The sequence below is a fragment of the Drosophila mauritiana genome, chromosome 3L, assembly GCF_004382145.1.
Source record: "Drosophila mauritiana strain mau12 chromosome 3L, ASM438214v1, whole genome shotgun sequence".
NCBI lineage: Eukaryota > Metazoa > Arthropoda > Insecta > Diptera > Drosophilidae > Drosophila > Drosophila mauritiana.
This window is the reverse complement of record NC_046669.1, coordinates 19,176,733-19,195,720: the sequence shown is the minus strand read 5'-3', so window position 1 is coordinate 19,195,720 and position 18,988 is coordinate 19,176,733. Positions and strand designations below refer to the sequence as shown.

The window sequence follows — 18,988 nt, the reverse complement described above, 5'->3', positions numbered from 1 at the left end:
TATATAAAAAAATTAAGTTGCAAAGGAGTTTAAATGGGGGAGACGTGGTACTTTGTTGTACTATTCATACATTTTATTATCGCACATCCAATTGGCAATTGGCTACTTTCTCTAGGTAATCAAGTATTCAATTATTATAATTATATTCATACGCACGCTTTGCTTGAAAATTTGCACTTAAAAGGGGCAAGCTATTCTCATTTTGGCAAGTTGATAAATAGTTTTAAACATTGTATTAATATTGTAAGTCTGCACTTGAGAACAATCCTGTTACTAGCAGGCGAACTATGAATATTACGTATAAGTAATTTGCAAACAAACCGCACGCATAAACGTTGTCTTCGCCTATGGACGACACTGAACCCAGATCAGAGGCACAGATTAGAGCCACAGACGCACTTGCTGATCCCAACTGGTGGACGCCAGGCACATGCCATTGGGGCACAGGCTGATGCAAGTGATGCGGTTCTCGTGACCAGACAGTGTGCCTGTGAAGGAGTGGAAAGTGGAAAGCAGAAAGTGGAGAAGAAGGTCAGCAAATCGATGTAAGTCAAGTGCCAGCCTGAGCATTAGCTTCGCCTCCATCCCCGTTCTTTATCACCGAATCCCCCAAGTGCAATGGATACCCAATACCCAATACGAACTACCCGATTCCCTATACCCACCCGTGTGCCGCTGCTTCATCGTGTCCCACGAGTGCACGTTGCCCTCAATTCCGCCGCACATGAGGTAGCGCCCGCTGGTCGATAGAGCTGGTGGGGGACACAAAATCAGATTAAAAACCCGTCAAAAGTCAAGGCGACCGTGTTCCACCAAGACGGAGAACGAGAACCCACCGCACGACGTGAAGCCAGTGTTCTTCTGGGGCGGCTCATACTGGGCGATTTGCTGGTCCGCCCGCAGGTCGTACATGCGCGCCGTCTGGTCCTCCGAGCAGGAGGCGAACCCGAAGCCACTGGGATGGTACTGGAATCGAGAGGGGAAGGACAGGCGATTATATGATTATATGTGTACTATATTTCAAGTACTAAATAGTAATAGTAGTAGTTCCTGGTAATTGATTTAAGCTATTATTATTAAAAACATATATGTGTACTCACGCAGACGGATGACACATCCATGTCGTGACCGAAGAACATCTGCTTGTGGCCCTCCTCGCGCACATCCCACAACTTGGCAGTTTTGTCCACAGAGCCAGTGATATAGGTTTTCATATCTGGCGAAAGCGATAAGCCAGCGATATCACCAGCGTGTCCATTGAAATCCATTGTCTTGACGCCCTTCTCCAGATCCCAATGGCAGCTGTTGGTCATAAGAAACTTAGATTTTAATCCAAAAAGGCTAGCAATGCCCTACATTTTCATATCTCCCGAGCCGGTGATCAGATGGCCGTCGTCGAGGAAGCGACAGGAGCTGAGGAATCCCTCGTAGCCCATCAGCTCCTTGACCATCTTGGCCACTCCGGAGGCATCACGATTGTTTACATCGTAGACGGTGCACTGGTTGTCCATTCCTCCGCAGGCCACAAAGTTACCCGACGGCGAGAAGGCCACCGTCATCACCCAAGCGGATCTCAAGGGGATGACCTGCACCTTGTTGGCGGTCCAGGTGTCCCAGATAATCAGCTTGCCGTCCAGCGATCCAGTGACGCAGTGCCGCGAGTCCCCGGCAAAGTGCACCGAATTCACCTTGTTGATGTGGCCCTTGAGAATCTTCTTGGATGAGAATCGAATCTTGGGCACATCGCCCATGTCGCCGCATTTATCGGCCAACGTGCAATCAGCTTTGCTCTTTTGGTCATCCTGACAGAAAAAAAATATTAATGAATTACACTATATGTTCTTGATCCATAAGAGATTTCCGTTATACAAGCATGACCATATTTAAATTAAGAAAAGACAGGCAATACGTAAAATTGAAATCTGTTTGTAATAACTAATATATAATGATTATCTCTAATACACAAAGTGTGATTTAGTCCTAACTAATTTCGAGACTAAATATTATGGCAGTTTTTAAGTCCTATTTATTTGTATATTTATATTTTATTAATATTATATTTATAAATTAGGGATATAGGTGCAATCTTTTTATACGAATTCGTTTTAAAGTTAAGGTTTTTTATTTGTGCGATAATGAAACAACTGAAAAAACTTATTTTTTACGGCCTTGAAACTCATTCTTTTATATGTTTGTTTTTAGTAATTTAATATTGCAAGTTGGTTTTGAATGTTGTTGCTATATTTATTCTCTGACATTTCGAAACTGAAATTACTCCGGTGTACGTTGAGTATACATTTTATTCACCTTAAACTTCTGTATCATGCCATTGATTTCGTCGTAGAGTTTTTGTGTTTCTGGGTCAATTTTCGGCATTATTGAGCATTAATTATATAAGGACGGCTGCAATATTTGCCAGAAGAATGTTTCTAGTTTTAAACCGCACCGCGTCGCACAATAAACTGAGAGTTAAACAATTTGTTTTGCCTGAATGTTATGATGTTTTCTTTTTTCCTCAGCGGTAATGCAATTAGCTAATTGGATTAGCCGTTAAATACAAATGTATAGAAAGACGTTTTTTTGGCGCCAAAAATTTAAAATAAAACATATGAACGGGCTGCCAACTTATCGAAATTGTGTACGTCTTTGTCAGCACTGGACTGTTCATGGTGACCAGGTTTGTGGCCACCAAGTGTTCCGCTCAATGTAAAAACGGTGTTTGTATAGCCAAGGCGAATCTGGTCCCTCTAATTACACAACTCTCCAGGATCAGCTGTTCGGTCACCTCATTTTTGTTTTCCCTGCTTTTATTTATAACAATTGCCCATATTAACACACCGCCAGCATGGACACCAAGTAGGGGGCGCCATGGAGACCCTGACATGTGCCAACCAGCTGCACGAGCACCAGCAGCAGGTGAATCTCAGCATAGACCCTAGTCTGGGTGAGAATGTGGTCAGCATTCCCAAAGAGCTGATTCTCATCTCACTGGTCTCCCAGGAGCAGTCGCTGTACAATCCCAAGCATCCCAACTACCGCAGCACCAAGACCAAGGACGAGAAATGGCTGGAGATTGGCAGCAATGTGGGTTGGTCAGGTGAGTGCATGGTTAAGTTTCCCCACCAAAAAGTTGGCACTTAATCCCATTTCCGCAGACGTCCAGTGCAAGTCCAAGTGGAAGGCCTTGAGGGATCAGTACTGCCGTGAGCTGAGGCGCGCCAAGGCCTCCTCAAAACCAGTGAAGTGGAAGTATTTCAAGGAGCTGGACTTCCTGCGTCCATATGCGCTGGCAAGAAAGTAAGTAGCCCGTGGAGCAATTCAAGTTGGCACCGCCATGCTGACTGTACAGCATGTGAAGCTATCACTAGTTCTGGTCTTCAGGCTTCCAGATGTGTAACCACTTTGAATGGATTTAATTAAACCCACAATTCTTCAGTTACAGAGGCAGATCTGGTCAGACTACCAATGGCGTCGTGGGTACGACGGTGACCCCTCTATCGTTGCCCATGACTACTTCCTTTAGCAGCAACAGCAGCAGTCAGAACCTCAATCTCTCCGGCAGCATTAAAATTGAGGATGCCAGTGCATCCACGCTGCTCGACAGCTGCAGCTTCAGCTCGGCTAGTTCAACCGATAAGAAGCCTGCAGCGACATTCTTGGCCAGCCATATTGGAGCCGTGCTGCAGCAGCAGCAGCAGCAACAGCAGCAACAAATGCACTCGCAGCCGGAAGCCAACTGGAACTATTTGACGGATGCGGGCGGCGGTGCTACTCCATCAATCATAGTGCAGTGTGGAACCGCAAACACAACCACGGTTGTGGACACTCTCTACAACGAAATAGTGGACTGCGTCAATGCCGCCAATCAGTCGAGCTCGGCAGCAACAATCACGTCTACTGTATCCACCACTTCAGCAGCGCACAATCAATCGACGAACGCCGAGGAGGAGGACGACGATCCCATACACACATTTCTCAACATGGAGAGCTACTTCGAAAAGGAACTGATCACGCTGATCCAGCAGGAGGACATGATCTACAACTACGGCAACCAGAACTATCGCAATGCCAAGCTCAAGATGGAGGTGTGGGAGGAAATCGCCAGAAAACTAAAGAAGTCGGGTATGTGGTTGATAAACTCGTCGAAGGATGAAGATGATTTTTCAAGCATTTACTATTTAAGTGAAACAGTGTCGACTGAAGTGGAAGGCTTTAAGGGACCAATATGCACGCGAGCACAAACGATTGAGGACACTGATGCACATGGATGCCACATCGCGTTGGAAGCACTATGATTCTCTCAGTTTCCTTCAGAAGTACATACAACAAAAGACGCTGTAAGAGAGGCTTTGTGGATTTTAACATAATCATATATTGATAACTTCGTACCCTTCAGGGAAAGCGATTCGCAACTCAGTATGCTGCTACCCAAAAATGACCCGGTGAGAGAACTGGAGGACCATATGGCCCATTCTCACTCACCGCCCACGCAGCAGAACACTATAGAGTCATCATCGTCGAGTTCCCAGCTTAACTTGCCCGCCCTGCCTCATTTGACGGGACCACACAAGGCTGAGCCACAACAACAACAGCAACAGCAGGAAGAGCAGCACCAGCAGCAACAACAGCATCAGCAGCAACAACAGCAACAGCAACAACAGGCAAGTGAACTCTGTGTGGCCACCTACGACGACATGGACATCGAGAATTACATCAACGGAGATGTACACCATCATGATGATGATGTGGAGGACGATGAGGATGAGGAGATGGAAACCACAACGGCGGCGGAACAACCTTCTCAGCAGCAGGATCAGCATGTAATGACTTACGATCACGAAGATGGACCCGTTTACATGGCTGTTCCAAGCGTTGGCAGTGCCATGTCCAAGCAAGAGCAGCTCAGCGACGGGGCCACCAGCCTGGAAAATCAGCAGATTCAATCAACTGGGGAGTTCCAGAAGATGGAAATGCAGACTCCAACCACGCCTAGGTACCAGAATGCTGCCACTACGCCCAGCTCCACTTCCACGTCTCGCTATCACTCGGCGCCCATTACGCCCAGCAAACCCAGCCATATGGAGTATCCCTCCAGCAATGGCCACAACTCCGGAGAGGACGATGAGATAGGAGCGTTCTTCAAGGCTGTGTCCATGAAGATACGCAATGCTCAGCTGGAGCCGGTGGCTTTTACCGACCTGCAAATTGAAATTCTGCGTGTCATCAACGAGGCACTGAGGAATCACTAGCGCTGTTGGTGACCATTGGCTACCTGGAGAGGAGTATGACGCTTGAGCGGACCATAAACGGTTTCAGGGCGACTCATTCTAGACATTAAGTGTTATTTCAAAGTGTTTTTCTAATTTCTAGACGAGTTGATATCATTGTACATTTTTATACCCGTTACTCGTAGAGTAAAAGAGTATACTAGATTCGTTGAGGCAGAAGAAAGCGTTTCCGACCATATTATTGATCAGGATCAATAGCCGAGTAGATCTGGCCATGCCCGTTTGTCCGTAGACAAAGCTATAAGCTAGAAGGTTGATTAGTCTCGTAATTTTTTATCGATTTGCAAAAATGATGAAATTTCGCGTTGGCATTCACACTGAGTAGCTGAGTAACGGGTATCTGATAGTCGGGGAACTCGACTATAGCATTCTCTCTTGTTTTCATTTAAATTTCTGAACTTTTAAAAGCGAAAATCGTTTGCTCGCGGGCGGATCTTAAAATGTTATATGTACATAGACAAAAATCCAATAATAGCGGAAAGAAATAGTGTTTACTAGCTTAGGATGCTTCCGGTGCTGACGGAACCGGAACTAAAAATTCAATTAATTATTTAAATACTTGTAACCAAATCGATTGTAACCAATTCATACAATGTCAAAGAAAAAAGAAAATATATTTTTAAAGCAAATATTCTTAATGCAGGGTGAATTTGTCAGTTTGATCGGGATAATATTGCCGTACCCTAATAATTCGTAGATTAAAAGGGTATACTGATTTCTTTGAAAAGTATGTAACAAGCTGAAGAAGTCGTTTTTACCCTATAAAGGTTCTTTAGGCTAGACGTTCTGGCTATGTCCGTATGAAAGTCGAGATAGCAGGAACCCACCTAAATGGGTATCTGATAGTCGAGGAACACGACTTTAGCGTTATCATGTTTTTCATTTGGTTATAACAACATATAATTGTGAGCTCCTTTTCTTAAAGTAAGTCAGTTCATTGGAAAAATAGCTATATCATCAACTTGTTAGTCTTAGATAAGATAAAATATTATTTTTCGCAGTGTATGTCGCTAAGAGACCTTTCTACGGGTTCAACCCCATACAGGGTATAGAAATCAATGTATCTGGTAGTTAGAACTGGTAGTTGATGTAGCTCGCTCTTGGGTATCCTCCCTCCTCCCTTTCGAGCCCCACTCTCGACCAGGAATTCCCCGCTCACCCACATGCAACCCCCAATCCCGCAGCCAGCGACTATTCCCGCAGCTCTACACAAACATTTAGACAAACGACAAAGCGTAGGAGCAGCTGCCTTCAAGTGGAGCACTTGCAGAGTGGTCCCATCCCTTGGAGCCATCGCGCACATAGTAGTGCCCATGCCCCATGTATCCGTGCTACATAAGCGCGCACACATATGTGGCACTCTGCTCGTGCCACCGAAAGTGGTCTCCCCTTGGCATTGGACAGAAACCGGTTCGCCCGGCGCGTCCAATGGGTGGACTGTTCGAGTGAGACAACCGTAGTGCCGCCCGTACATAAGCCGGAAAACGGGGGCGGTTCCCAGTGGGAAGCACTGGGTGTGGCCATCCCCGATGTCAGATGGCACCAGCTGCTACCTGCTGCTGCGTCGTCGCTGCTGCTGCTGCTACTGCGGTGCTAGCTGCAGCCGCTGCCGCTCGGGAAATTTATGTAAAAGTGAAAATTTTTTAATAAACATTTTCATTTTCAGGCGGAAGTTCCGATGGCCGGGGCTAATCAGACGTGTGCCGCACGCCGGGATCGGGATCGGGTTCTGAAAATGGGAAATATTTGCCATGGGCTCCACGCCTGATTGATTCCTTTGCCATGTGGCCATTACCAATTTCCATTGGTTCGGTGGTTCTGGGTTTCGGCTGGTTGTTTATTCTGTTTGCACTCGCAAATTAATTTCCATTCTTTGCTAAATGGTTGAGTGCGCGGGCTTTAATTAAAATTATGTGGGTTTGGGTTTGTCATCGATTTGGGGGGACAGGTGGATTGATTGGATTCATACAAGATTCTGGAAATATATATTACCCACATAGTTATAAAACTTTAGTCTGCTAATATTCATTTTTATTTGATATAATTAACAATGGCTTATACTATCTATATATTATCTTAACCTTTTATTGATATGCATATCAAATTATTGTTTAAACAACTTGTATTGAATTTGCATATTTGCTAACGCTCTTCTAAAATGTTAAATATTTAAATTTAATTGATGTGATTATAACATAAGAAAGTATTTTATTACCGCAGCCGTGTCAGAAGCACTTTAATTTCATGATTTCAAAAGTACGCCAGTTGTATTTCATTCGAAAGAACTTAAGACACTTTTAAAAGAGCAACAGATAATTAAAATTTTCATCCTGGATTTTTTGCAGGCATAAGAATTTGTAAAAACTTTAAGGTGCAGTATACGTATGACCAATGATCTAATATCTAATATGTCTAATAACTATCTAATATCTAGAAAATACTTCCCACACACAGTCATGAAAGTTTAAAAACCCAAGTTAAGTAGGAGAAAGTTTTATTTGTGGTAGAGCGTCAAGTAGATAGTATCCATCAATTCCAGTGCACCCGAACCAACTCTTACCAACTCTTAAAGGCCATTTTGAGTCTAGAAAGTAAATCCGCAATATTATTTATACTCACTCACCTTATCGCATTACGGAACCTTTTCCCCGGCAATTTCCAGCACACGGAAACTATTTTCGCGGCTCATTTAACGGGCTCGTCCCATCCGAGGAGCGAAATCGTAAAACGCACATAAAAACACACATTTTTATGGCCTGCGGGCAGCTATGGCAGCTATGGCAAGTATGACACTTTCCAGCCGGAGCTTCAGACGCAGTTAAACCAATTTGCAACTCATTCCCAGGGCCCATCCTGGGCATTAAGTATATCAAATTTGCCACGATTACGGCGACGCCTCACCGCATTCACGCCCAAGGAGCCACGAAAAGGGAGCAAGGAGATGATGGAAAAGGAATACATTCGAGACTCATTTCCTGCCCAAAAATAAAAAAAAGGTGAGGAACAAACTCAAAACGCTGGAGCCGCCTGCAGCTTTGGGTCAGCAAGTTGGCCAGATAGAAAGACAAAATGCTGACAAACTGCTGAGTGAATCTGGATGTGGCTGTGCCTGTGCCTGTGTAGATGTGGATGTCGAGGTGCCCCCCACTCCGCGAGCGTAGCAAACTGTTATCATAAATAAAGTCAAGCCAAATGTCAGCGAGAGGCCTCATATCATAAAGCAAATGCAAGTGGCGCAGTGAATCGAAATCGAGGCATCGGCATTCAGTTTGGCCAAAACCATTCACGATTTATTGTCCGATATGCGATGCACTTTCCCGTCCAAATGCCCAGCTCCAACTCCAACTCCTGCTCCTTTTCGCCGTCCTGTCTCTCGCTCTTTTAAACTGAATTGTTTCCGGGAACCGCAGCAAGCCCAGCAACAACAATGGAGCGGCCAAGCGCTGAAAAGCTTGTAAAACATTTGTAGCAACTGCGAGTCGACTCGAGTCGAGAGTTCCCGCCAGCCGGAGTACCGAGTTGGCCAATGGACGTGCCACTGGCGGCTACTGTTGACCACGTTCAACCCGCCGCCGAAAATGTTTTATTCATAAAGCTTAGCGACAAGATCGTCGCCCGTTCGATGTTGCTGCTGTTGCTGTTGCTGCTGTTGCTGCTTCTGCTGTGTTGCTGCGGCATGTGTATGTTGCTGCTGCTGCGGGATGCTGCTGGTGTGGATCTGGGATGGGGCAAAAAAAACCTATGCTAATTCCACATGCAACTTATCAGCCGACGCGCATCTTGTCAAGGAGCTTTTGTGTTTGGGCTGTTAGAAATGGCCTCGGAATACAGCTCCAACTCCAGCTCCAGCTCCATAACCATATCCATCTCCGACTGCGAAAACTCGACGAGGGGTGCTAATCGCCAAATTTACAACTTGATGCAAAACTTTGGCCCGCAAATGGGCCAGAAAACAAAACGACCGCACTGCCAAAAGTGGGTGGGGCTGATGGGTGGATGGTTGGATGGGTTGATGGGTGGCTCGGATTTGGATTCGGATTCAGATTCGGGTTCGCCTGGGCAAACTATAAAAATAAAGCGAAGGGGTGAGGAGTAATGGGGATGCCGAGCCGGGAAGTGTCCACACTTTCACTCGCCCCGCAAAGCAGGCAACGAAAAAAGTAGCATTTGAAAAATGTACTTTTTTTCACTTCTCGGGGGAAGGAGGATAAAGGATGCACAAGATTCTGGTGGGCAGAACTGGTGGCACAGTGGTACGATGTCATCAGGTGCTCACTGCCAAGAATGTAATATGTTAAGAATCATAAATTTCAAATTATAATCTATAGAAATCGGATTTCTTCTTATATTCGTGTATTTATAACAATAAGTCTCTTAATCTTAGCTGGATATACATTGGTATTGAGGTATTTTAGCTAAAATTAATTTAAAATGTTTATAAATTGTTTATATACCATACCATACCATTTTTGGGTAATCAAATTAGTATAGTTATATATCCCTAGTATACATTTGAATTTACTACATTACTATAGATCCCCAACTTGGAGTCCCACTGTGCCACGCTCCATTTGACTTGTTTGGGGGTACGTTTGTTCCAGAGTCCTGGCCACATAGTGTTAGTTACAAGACACATAACACTTTGTTATGTGCGCTTGACAAAGTTGGGCAGCGAGACAGAGAGACAAACGGCGGGAAAAGCGGAAAAGTGCTTAGTGCCTTAGTTTAAAGCGAATCGCATCCTTTTCGCTTTTCCCGGGGAAAACAGATAAAGCGCACCCAAGTTACGTGGGGTGGAAAAGTGCGGATGTACCTAGCGAATTGGGTGCTAATATGGTCAAAGCAACTGGGTGGAACACAACTTTCTAAGGCCCAACTGGGCGGAGGGGCGGAGGTTGTTCTCCCGATTTTTACGTTGTATTTTATTTTTAAATTTTCAAGATTTGCACATGCTGATAACGCGCCAGCGGATGGAACAAATAAATCTCAGACAAAGGAAGCGGATAACGGATATTTGCGGAATTTGCAGACACGTGTGTGGAGAGCGGAAGGCATTTGGAAAACGTTTGGCGGGGTGGCTTTCCCGCACATGCCGCAGGATATCCCGATATGCCCATATGCTCGGCGGAGTGGAGCGGGGTGATGGTGGTGGGGGCGATCTGCGAAAGTGCCAAAATGCCAGGCGCGACAAGCTGCGACACCTGAAACCTGAAAGGATCCAGGCACGCAGCGGACAATCATTGCCACATCCCGAACCAGGCACCAGGCACCCGGCACCCGGCAGACCATGATCATGATCCATGATCCACTCGCTCGCGGCAGACGCACAAAAAGCATCATCAGCGGCTCTGGCGAAATGTCAACTTTATTAAAAGAAATTATAAATTGGTATGCCAGTCCCGGAGTCTCAACTTTCGAGTCCAGAGTCCCAAGTCCCTCGTGCAGAGAGTCCCAGTGACCACTTCACAGACACCGCGCGCAAAATTCCAGGCTCACACATCATTAAACGAGCAAAAAACCGAGGGATCCCATCCATCCAGTCAGTTCTGCAGCGGAGCGGTCGGGAGTGCCGCATCCTTTGTCCAACCCATTACAATTACTGACAAAAAGCATCAAGGTAGCCATAAAAACCAACCTACTCCAGTGGGGCGGTGCTAGGAGTTCCAAACTGGGGATTACTTATAGAGTACCTTGCATATCATATAATATATAATACTCACTTAATTTCCAGCTAATTCATTATAAGTTAAAGGTTACTTATATTAGTTTTCTGGCAGCTTGTTATCTAAAACAGCTTGCATAATTTTATTGCTTGATCCTCTTGGCCAAGAACTTCTTATCCCACCCTCTGACCCCAAAAAATGACCAAGAATCTTCATCAACAGCGAAGAAAGAAGAAACGAAAAGCTCATGTCAGGCCATTTAGAATTATGATAGAGTTTTGATGTTGTCATAAAAAATTTAATTGAAATACCAAAAATGGCAATGGAAACCGACCGAGCAAGCTGGAATCCCATCTGCAGGAGCAGGCACGAACGCAACCAGGCGGCAGATGAAGATGTCAACGCATTGAAGTCCGATCTTTAATGTGTGTATTTTTGGAAGGCATTAAGTATTTATTGCAGACAAGGCCCGCATGTATCACTCACCTCCATCCTCCATCCATCGATCCTCGATCCTTGCGGCCTGAGAAAGATGTCAAAACGAGGCCACTTAGGCGAGGCATTGCCTCCGCTCCACGGGCACAGCGAAATCAACTCGCAAGGCGGCAAAAAACTGGGCTCAGACACCAAGTTCGCTGAGAGGTGAAGCGATCGGGAGGATGATGAGCCGGGTGGACATAAAAACAAGTAGCGGACCGCTTGCTGAGTCCTTCTGGAGTGGAGCTCAACTCTTTAAGGTGTTGCCAAGACAAACAAGTCCAGGTAGTGGTGAGTGTATATGTATGCAGCAGGCGGCAGGAGGGGGATTTCCTCCGCCTGGGCCACATTTCAATTACCTTTGTGGGCAGCCATTTAAATGAAAATGCCACACATTGCAGGAAGGCACAAGCCACAGGAGCCGGAGCCCCAGAAAGCAGGAGCAGCAGCCTCCCAGCGGGCATCCACACATCGCCACATGAGCGAAGAGGTGGACACGGAGGGCAGGAGGAGGGCAGGAGGAGCGCAGGCCGGCAAGTAATCATAATCTTAAGGTAATAACAGGCACATTACATGTCACATTAACAAACGCCGCCGCATTGAAATTAATATCATAATTCATATCGTTATAATTTAGCATGCGACCACAACAGTTCCAACTGCCTCCCTCAACCTGATGGAACCACCTTCCTGGCCAACTTCTTACATCCTTATTAATTTTATGCGACTTCTTTGCCGAGGGGTGGCACATTTCCCCCCACCCCACGATTGTGCGAAAAAATTGCGAGTAATCAGAGTTCACATGGCGGGGGTCCACAAACATTTACATGAAAGTCTTTTAAGCTTGATAAATGGTTGGGCCGAAAATCAGGGTCAACTTCTCGTGGAAACAGCCACTTATTTTAAGCAAGGTCATATGTGTCGTATGCGTAATTTTCAGTACACGCAATTATTAAAGAGGCAAGCAAAATGATTTTTTGTTTAGTTGACTGAAAATACAGCTCTTACAACTTATTTCCTAATTATCCGTACAATAATTTTTATTTATTGCATAATTTACATGGCATTGCGACAGCAGTTGTTTTCTAAAATCTTGAAAAATCTGTTCAACGTTGATTTCCTCGCCATAAATTTGTCTCGGATTCGCCATCATTATCATTAATCAACTGCAGTAGAAACAACTGGCAGAGAGGAGCAATCGAAGCCTTCAATTCGATTTGCTTTATGATCTTGGCCGGCCGGACAACATCTGGTAATGTCGAACTGCGGCAATTGGATGTGTCATCGGTGCTGTTGAATGCATACTGAAAGTGCTGCTTAAGTTGCTGCCACTGCAACTGCAGCAGCAACTGCAGCAGCATCAGCAGCAGCAACTTGAGCTGGCCAAGTGGTAGGCAAAGTGGGATATTGAGACGGCTATCGGGTTTTGGCCGTGTGTGCATTTCATTTCATTGACAGCCTCTCGGTAGAGACGTCAGAAACGATTTAAAATGCCATTTTTACATGACGATTTATTTGTTGACATGCCGGCAGTCAAGTGACAGTCGCACTGGCAGTCGAGACTTGGCCAAAAGACTTTTACATGGCCAGCAGCTGCGCTTGCAGTCGAAGATGGGTTGTGTAGTTTGCATGGGCAGCCGCATGGGGATATGGACATGAGGAGCTATCTATGTATGTGTCCGAAACAAAGCAAAACTATAAATCCTCCCTAGTTGCGGCATTATTGTGCCGCCGTTTGCAGCTTCTTTTAAAACTCAATTTGCGCTAATAAATCGCCGAAAAAGCATTCTGACAGCTTATGATGCGCAATGGCGCGGGCATAAATCTCCACGCGTTTTTTCCACCGAAAATCGCGAGCGGCTTTTGCAAAGGCAAGGAGGAGGATGATGGAGGAGGAGGAGTCCTGGCCAACGAATTCGACGGCATTCGTCATTATTTGTTCATTTTTAGCATTTAACATTCCGCCAAAGTACGCGCCCGTTGCTTTCCAAAACGGCAAAGTCGAAAGGCCATCCAAGCCAAGCTGTCTCGAATGGTCAGCAGCCGAGGAGCTTGGAGGGGGGAGGGATGAGTCGCACAGTGGGCAAGTATATGTATTTGTATTATAATATACAAACTATCATCATTCAAGTTAAATTTATGTGCCATACTTTTAGGTTAATCCTGTACCTTTATAACTTTGCAACACTGCTTGCAATTCCATTGTTGTATGTTTGCCTATAAAATAAATAAAATTAATACTATAACCCCTCAATCATACTTTCAAATCAAACCATAATTAACATACTATTGTAGTTTTGAGTATGAAGATCTTACCCTAGTTCGTACTTAAGACACATATGTATCTTATTCTTCAGACACCTCACCTTTAACCTTGTTTGATAGCTTATCTACCTCTTTCGTCCCACTGTACTGTACCCCAGTTCGAGCTGGACCGTCTGTCTGACCACCGCGCTTAGGTGCTTGCCCCTCGTATTGTATTCAATTTTTGTCAACAACTTCGTTTGCCGTGTTCCCGTTCTTCTTCGTGTTGCCCCTCATCCTTGGCCATCGTCATCATCGTTTTCCTGTCTTGTCGTCAGAGTGTCTACCTCAAATGCTAGCGACGGGAAGTGGAATGTGGAAGGGGAGGACAGGAGCACTGGCTGAGAATCACCACTATGGAGTGGAGCTTCCATGCCCCCTCCCCCGGACTAATTAATTCCCCATGGGCAACACTTTTCTTTCGCCGGTGGCCAAAACCTAGTCCAAAACAATTTACATACGCTTCGAGCTCCATTGTATGGAAAAACTGCGACAGGGACAAATATTGTTTTTCCGTTTTCCCTGGAAAAACGCGAATATAATCGCTTGCGACCACAGCAGCTGAGAGCTGCACACAGACACACACCCACAGGTGTTCGATAATAATTTCTCAAGTTGACAACAACTATGCCAATTCAATGCCGGCCAATTCCCTTCACACCCGACCCCTTTTCCAAGTTGTACACTGTTACAAAATAAAGGGCATGAATAATCTTAAGTGAAAATAATCTTAAAGCATAATTCTTAAGGGTTACATAGATAATTAAAGGAGAAATGCGTATTATTGATTGAGATACTAAAGTATCTTATTTAAGTATCTTATTCCTACAATAGATAGAATTAAATTTAAGCTGATTTCAGTAATTTTACGGCTACACAAATCAAATTGTTTAATATTTTACAGTCAGATTGAAAAACATAATCGCCAATAAATAGTTGCTAACTAAATAAGTGAAGTGACGTAGGTACTTGCTGATAATAAAGTATACATGCAGTATACATATGTTATAACCATTGGAAACATCATCATTTAATACTGAACATATCAACTATTTTAAGCAATAACAATTTGGTCTTCTGCAGTGTATCTGTATCTGTATCTGCTCCAGTTTTGGCTGCTGTTCTTGTGTCCGGCTGCGAATCGGTGGCGATCCGAGGAATTCCAACTGTGCGCTCAATTGTTGCAAGTCGAACAAAAAGTGGAGGCCGAATCCCGACCAAGCTCAAAGATTCTTTATAAGCGCAGGCACAAAGTCAAAGACAATCAAAATATTTGCATATTACCAATTTTATATGCAAATATCTCCATGTCAGTCGTGAGCCGACAACGACAACGCAACGGCGGCAAAGGCAGCGACGTCGCTTTGGCTAGGACTGTCTTGGCCAACTGCCCCTGCACTCCCCCCTCTTACCAACGATGGCTGCTCCCCCTCAAGTCGGCCTTCTTTCGGTACTCTCGTTTTGGGGCCGCTTTGGCGGCTTGCAAGTTTACATTTTTACTTTACACAGCGGCAACAACGGAGGCTTCACACAAAGCCCTGGCTTTCCAGGGGAGAAGTTGGAATGCACTGAGAGAAATGAAGTGTATTCAGCTAAGCAGTCTTGGTGCTTTATAAATATTTCAGAACTTAATATCATTCTTTCAGTTTATTAGCTTCAAATAGGAAGGGGTTTTAGTAGTTATGTAGCAATATGTAAACTACTTACTCTTTTTTTTGTGCAGTGTACTTGCTGGGCAGCAAGTGGTGTGACAATCGCACGTTGAAGTGCAACGGTCTCTTTGGGGTTAAGTCAGCAGCCCCAAAAGAAGCACGACAATCGAAGAGGCGGACATTCAGAAGGGGAATTCCGGAGATTCAGAAGAGGAAAAGGGGGGAGAGGATTGTGATCCGAAGGCGGCGTGGAGTTCAAAAGTTCGCTGACGACGATTTCTAGAGGCCAAATGGCAGGCCGAAGGGCAAGGGCACGCAGCATAAGGGAACTTCTGGAAATAGCGTTAAAGTGATATATTTATACCAAGACCATATGGGCAATTAAACAATCGCTACTCGGGCGGAATTGATGGGTTGAAAGATGCGAGGCAGCTCATTGCCAGGTCGTTTCGCATTCCGAGGATATCAGTATCAGTATCAGTTGGGGATAACATATGGGAAAGATTTGTAACATTATCTATTAGATATTTTAGGAATTAATCCTCCATCAAGTGTTGTGGCTTAAATTCTTCAAAGTTAAATTAATTACGTTCACAAAGGAGTTTCAACTGCACTTTGACCATATACACAGCCAGTTATTTGAAGCTCATCAATTTCAGAATTTATTGTTTATAAAACGCATTAACTTCACGCCATTTTGCTGCGCATATTTTTTATAATAAATTGCAAACATCATAAATCAGTCGATGTCGGCGGCTTGCTGCCATATAACGAGTACTCCGCAAATGTCGAAACATTCATCCATTCATTCATTTACGCATTCATTCGTTTAATAAACACCATTTTTGGTTTGCCCGACCATTTTTTAAGCCATTTTTAAAACGCAGTCAAGCAAGTCCACGCCGCCGGCCAATTAAGAACCCGAATCTGAATCTGAATCTGAATCCGAATCCGATTCGGAATCGAACAGCTGGACGACGTCCCTCGTCCTTGCAGCTTAATGCGATTTATACGAACTGATGGCCTGTCCTCTTAATTGCTCGGCTGGCCGCAGCCAAGAAAATAAAGTACAAAAGTTGTTCAACACGAGCGGGCGGCCAGTGTTGGTTTTAATGCCAATTTCATAGACAACTCAAATACGCATATATACAATATTCGCTGGTTTCGGCTGGCCTGGGCAAAAAATGGCAAATGATTAATTAAAAATCCTTATTCGCGGCGCTGTTTGCTTAAATTTTTAACATAAATTGCACGTTTTTTACATTTCAAACGCATTACTTCGAGTTCGTTAGGCCCTCGCATACCAAATGGGACAAATGGGACAATCCGGCTGGCTGTCTGCGTTAGCCGCAATGCAAATAGAATCGGAGATTTTGAAATCACTCCCACCGACTTTGCAGCCATATCGGTGGCACTTGCCACTTGCCACACTTTCATCCGTTTTATGCAGATAAGTCGGCGATGCCGTCGAATCCGCAAAGTGCTTTGTTGACTTACTTAATTTGCAAGTGGCCAGGGTGAAAAATAAGCGGACACGGAATCGCAGATCCGTAGAAACTCCGGCTGAACTCCAGCTCCAGTAATTTGTAATTTCCTGCGCCAAAGAAGCTGCGGCGGCTGTCGGTCGAATCTTCAAAGATTTCTGGCCTTTCCGCTTCTCTCCCACTTAATCAGCATAAAGAAGCTTCCTTGCTGGCCAGCGAATTTAATTAAATCATGTCGGAGCTGCAAAAAATGCTGGGAATTCTTGGACAATTAGCTGGGGCTTCGCTAAATGAGCAGCTAAGCGGCAAAGTGGCAACACCTGTGGCATTTTTTTTCCATCATGTAAATGCATGGGCGTTGTCTGTAAGGGGGGTTAACTTGGCTGGTTGGTATATAAGGGGAGACTATATAAAATATGGTAAGCTATCTTGGTTTTTACTGAATCAAATTCTTCATACTTTTAGTGCTCTAAAGAACTATTAAATATGATAATTCCTGCGAATTTGAAGTTGCTAAATCAAGTCTGAAGTTTACTTCTATAATTGTAAGAAGTTTTTTGCGAGCTATATATATTATATATATAATATATGTTGATTCTGACCCCCTTTCGAACTACGCCCCTCGCGCCGCTCACTCATTTATAAAGTGTGAGCTCGCATCAAACTTCAAAAAGAAATCAAATTAAATGTGTAAAGCAGTAAAGATAAAAATGTTTGCTAGAGCAGCCGAAAAAAGAAACTTGTGGATGCCAATAGAAGTGGAAAAAAAGGTCAAAGCGCGTTGAATTTAAGGGATTTTTCAGCATTTTTTACTTTTCGTTATCAGGGGCGCGAATTGCTGTCAGTCTTATCGAGGGGTGGGAAATCAGCACGGAAAATCAGTGGGGTTGGTGCTGAAAATTGACACTTGAAAATGAGCTGCGCAGGGGGAATCGTGTTTGGGGGAAGGGGAAATGGGTACATTTACACTTGCAATCAGACAAAGCTGACGCTAAATGCAGTCCACCGAGGGGGCAAGTCACCCAACGGATCCCAACAGATCCCAGCACATCCATTTCCCGTTCCCACAAATCTCGTTGCCATGCTAATGACAATATAACAATAACGGCAGTGAAGAGGCATCGTTGCAACAATATGACGACACTGGGCACTGACACATCGCTAATGTGGCTCCTGGTCGAGGAGTTGCTGCTGTCTGGTTTGAGGTTGCAACGGTTTGATTGCTGCTAGATTGCTGATTGCCACATTGGCAGCGGGACTCAGTGGGTTCAGTGCAGCCGGGCTGCGCTTCTAAATGCCTTCATGCCCCATAAACTGACAGCATTTGAGGCACGGCACTCCTAACCATCAGACGTTATTAACTAAGCGAGCGGGCCAACAATTGACATAAAGTCAAGGAATAATCGATGCAGACAGAATGGTGCCGCCGATGATTAAGGCGCAAAAGCACGGTGGCTAATGGGGAGAGGCCTAATGGCTAAAACAACACAAAGAAATAACTTAAAACGAAATGAAACAACTTGTTTTTGATTTAAGCGAATATATTAGTAGCACATATCTGAATAAGCAGAATATACCAATGAAAACATACAGATTCCAGATATCTTTCCATATCAACAGTAGAATTTACGATAAACAATCTATATCTATATCTATATCTAGATATGAGCAGCTATCTGTAAGGAAAACAATCAAAAAGCATATGGTGCGATATTTTCTAAACAGAAAAACGGCGAGTGTAAAGATACAAAACTCTTTGAATTGCCCAAATCACCGCCCCGAAAAAAATGCAATTTATTAATCGTCGAAAAAAACCGCAATTCATATTTTACTAATTTCAAAGCAAAAGCTCAAGTAAACGTAAACCCCGCCCACTTTTCAACGCCCCTTGGCAACGAAAACAAACAAAGGCGCGGACGTGTGGCCAACCACATTTTGTTTGCCGTCGAATGAGCAGCCAGCCAGCAACAATAAACCAAATCGGAAATCAATTTCAACATTGAAAAGTATAACTCACAATATAAACCACAACAACAACAACAACAGCGGCCATATGGTGCCACCTTTTTGAGGCCAAAGGGAGCAACTCCAAATGGCGCACGCATCGAAAAAGGGGGAAG

At 44.5% G+C, this 18,988-nt stretch overlaps 2 protein-coding genes across 2 annotated transcripts; one reads left to right on the top strand and one right to left on the bottom strand.

The window, feature by feature from the left end:
• Positions 1-51: 51 nt before the first annotated feature.
• On the bottom strand, positions 52-2,469 carry LOC117139989 (guanine nucleotide-binding protein subunit beta-2). The gene is made up of 6 exons (XM_033302694.1): positions 2,308-2,469; positions 1,357-1,802; positions 1,101-1,302; positions 837-966; positions 666-752; positions 52-488 (listed from the first exon to the last, which is right to left on the bottom strand). The coding sequence occupies exons 1-6, from the start codon at positions 2,374-2,376 to the stop codon at positions 382-384; spliced, it is 1,041 nt and encodes a 346-aa protein (XP_033158585.1). The 5' UTR covers positions 2,377-2,469; the 3' UTR covers positions 52-381.
• Positions 2,470-2,750: 281 nt separating this feature from the next.
• LOC117140803 (putative uncharacterized protein DDB_G0294196) lies at positions 2,751-5,911 on the top strand. The gene is made up of 5 exons (XM_033303902.1): positions 2,751-3,097; positions 3,156-3,297; positions 3,437-4,122; positions 4,184-4,337; positions 4,397-5,911. The coding sequence occupies exons 1-5, from the start codon at positions 2,869-2,871 to the stop codon at positions 5,247-5,249; spliced, it is 2,064 nt and encodes a 687-aa protein (XP_033159793.1). The 5' UTR covers positions 2,751-2,868; the 3' UTR covers positions 5,250-5,911.
• The last annotated feature ends 13,077 nt before the right edge of the window (positions 5,912-18,988 follow it).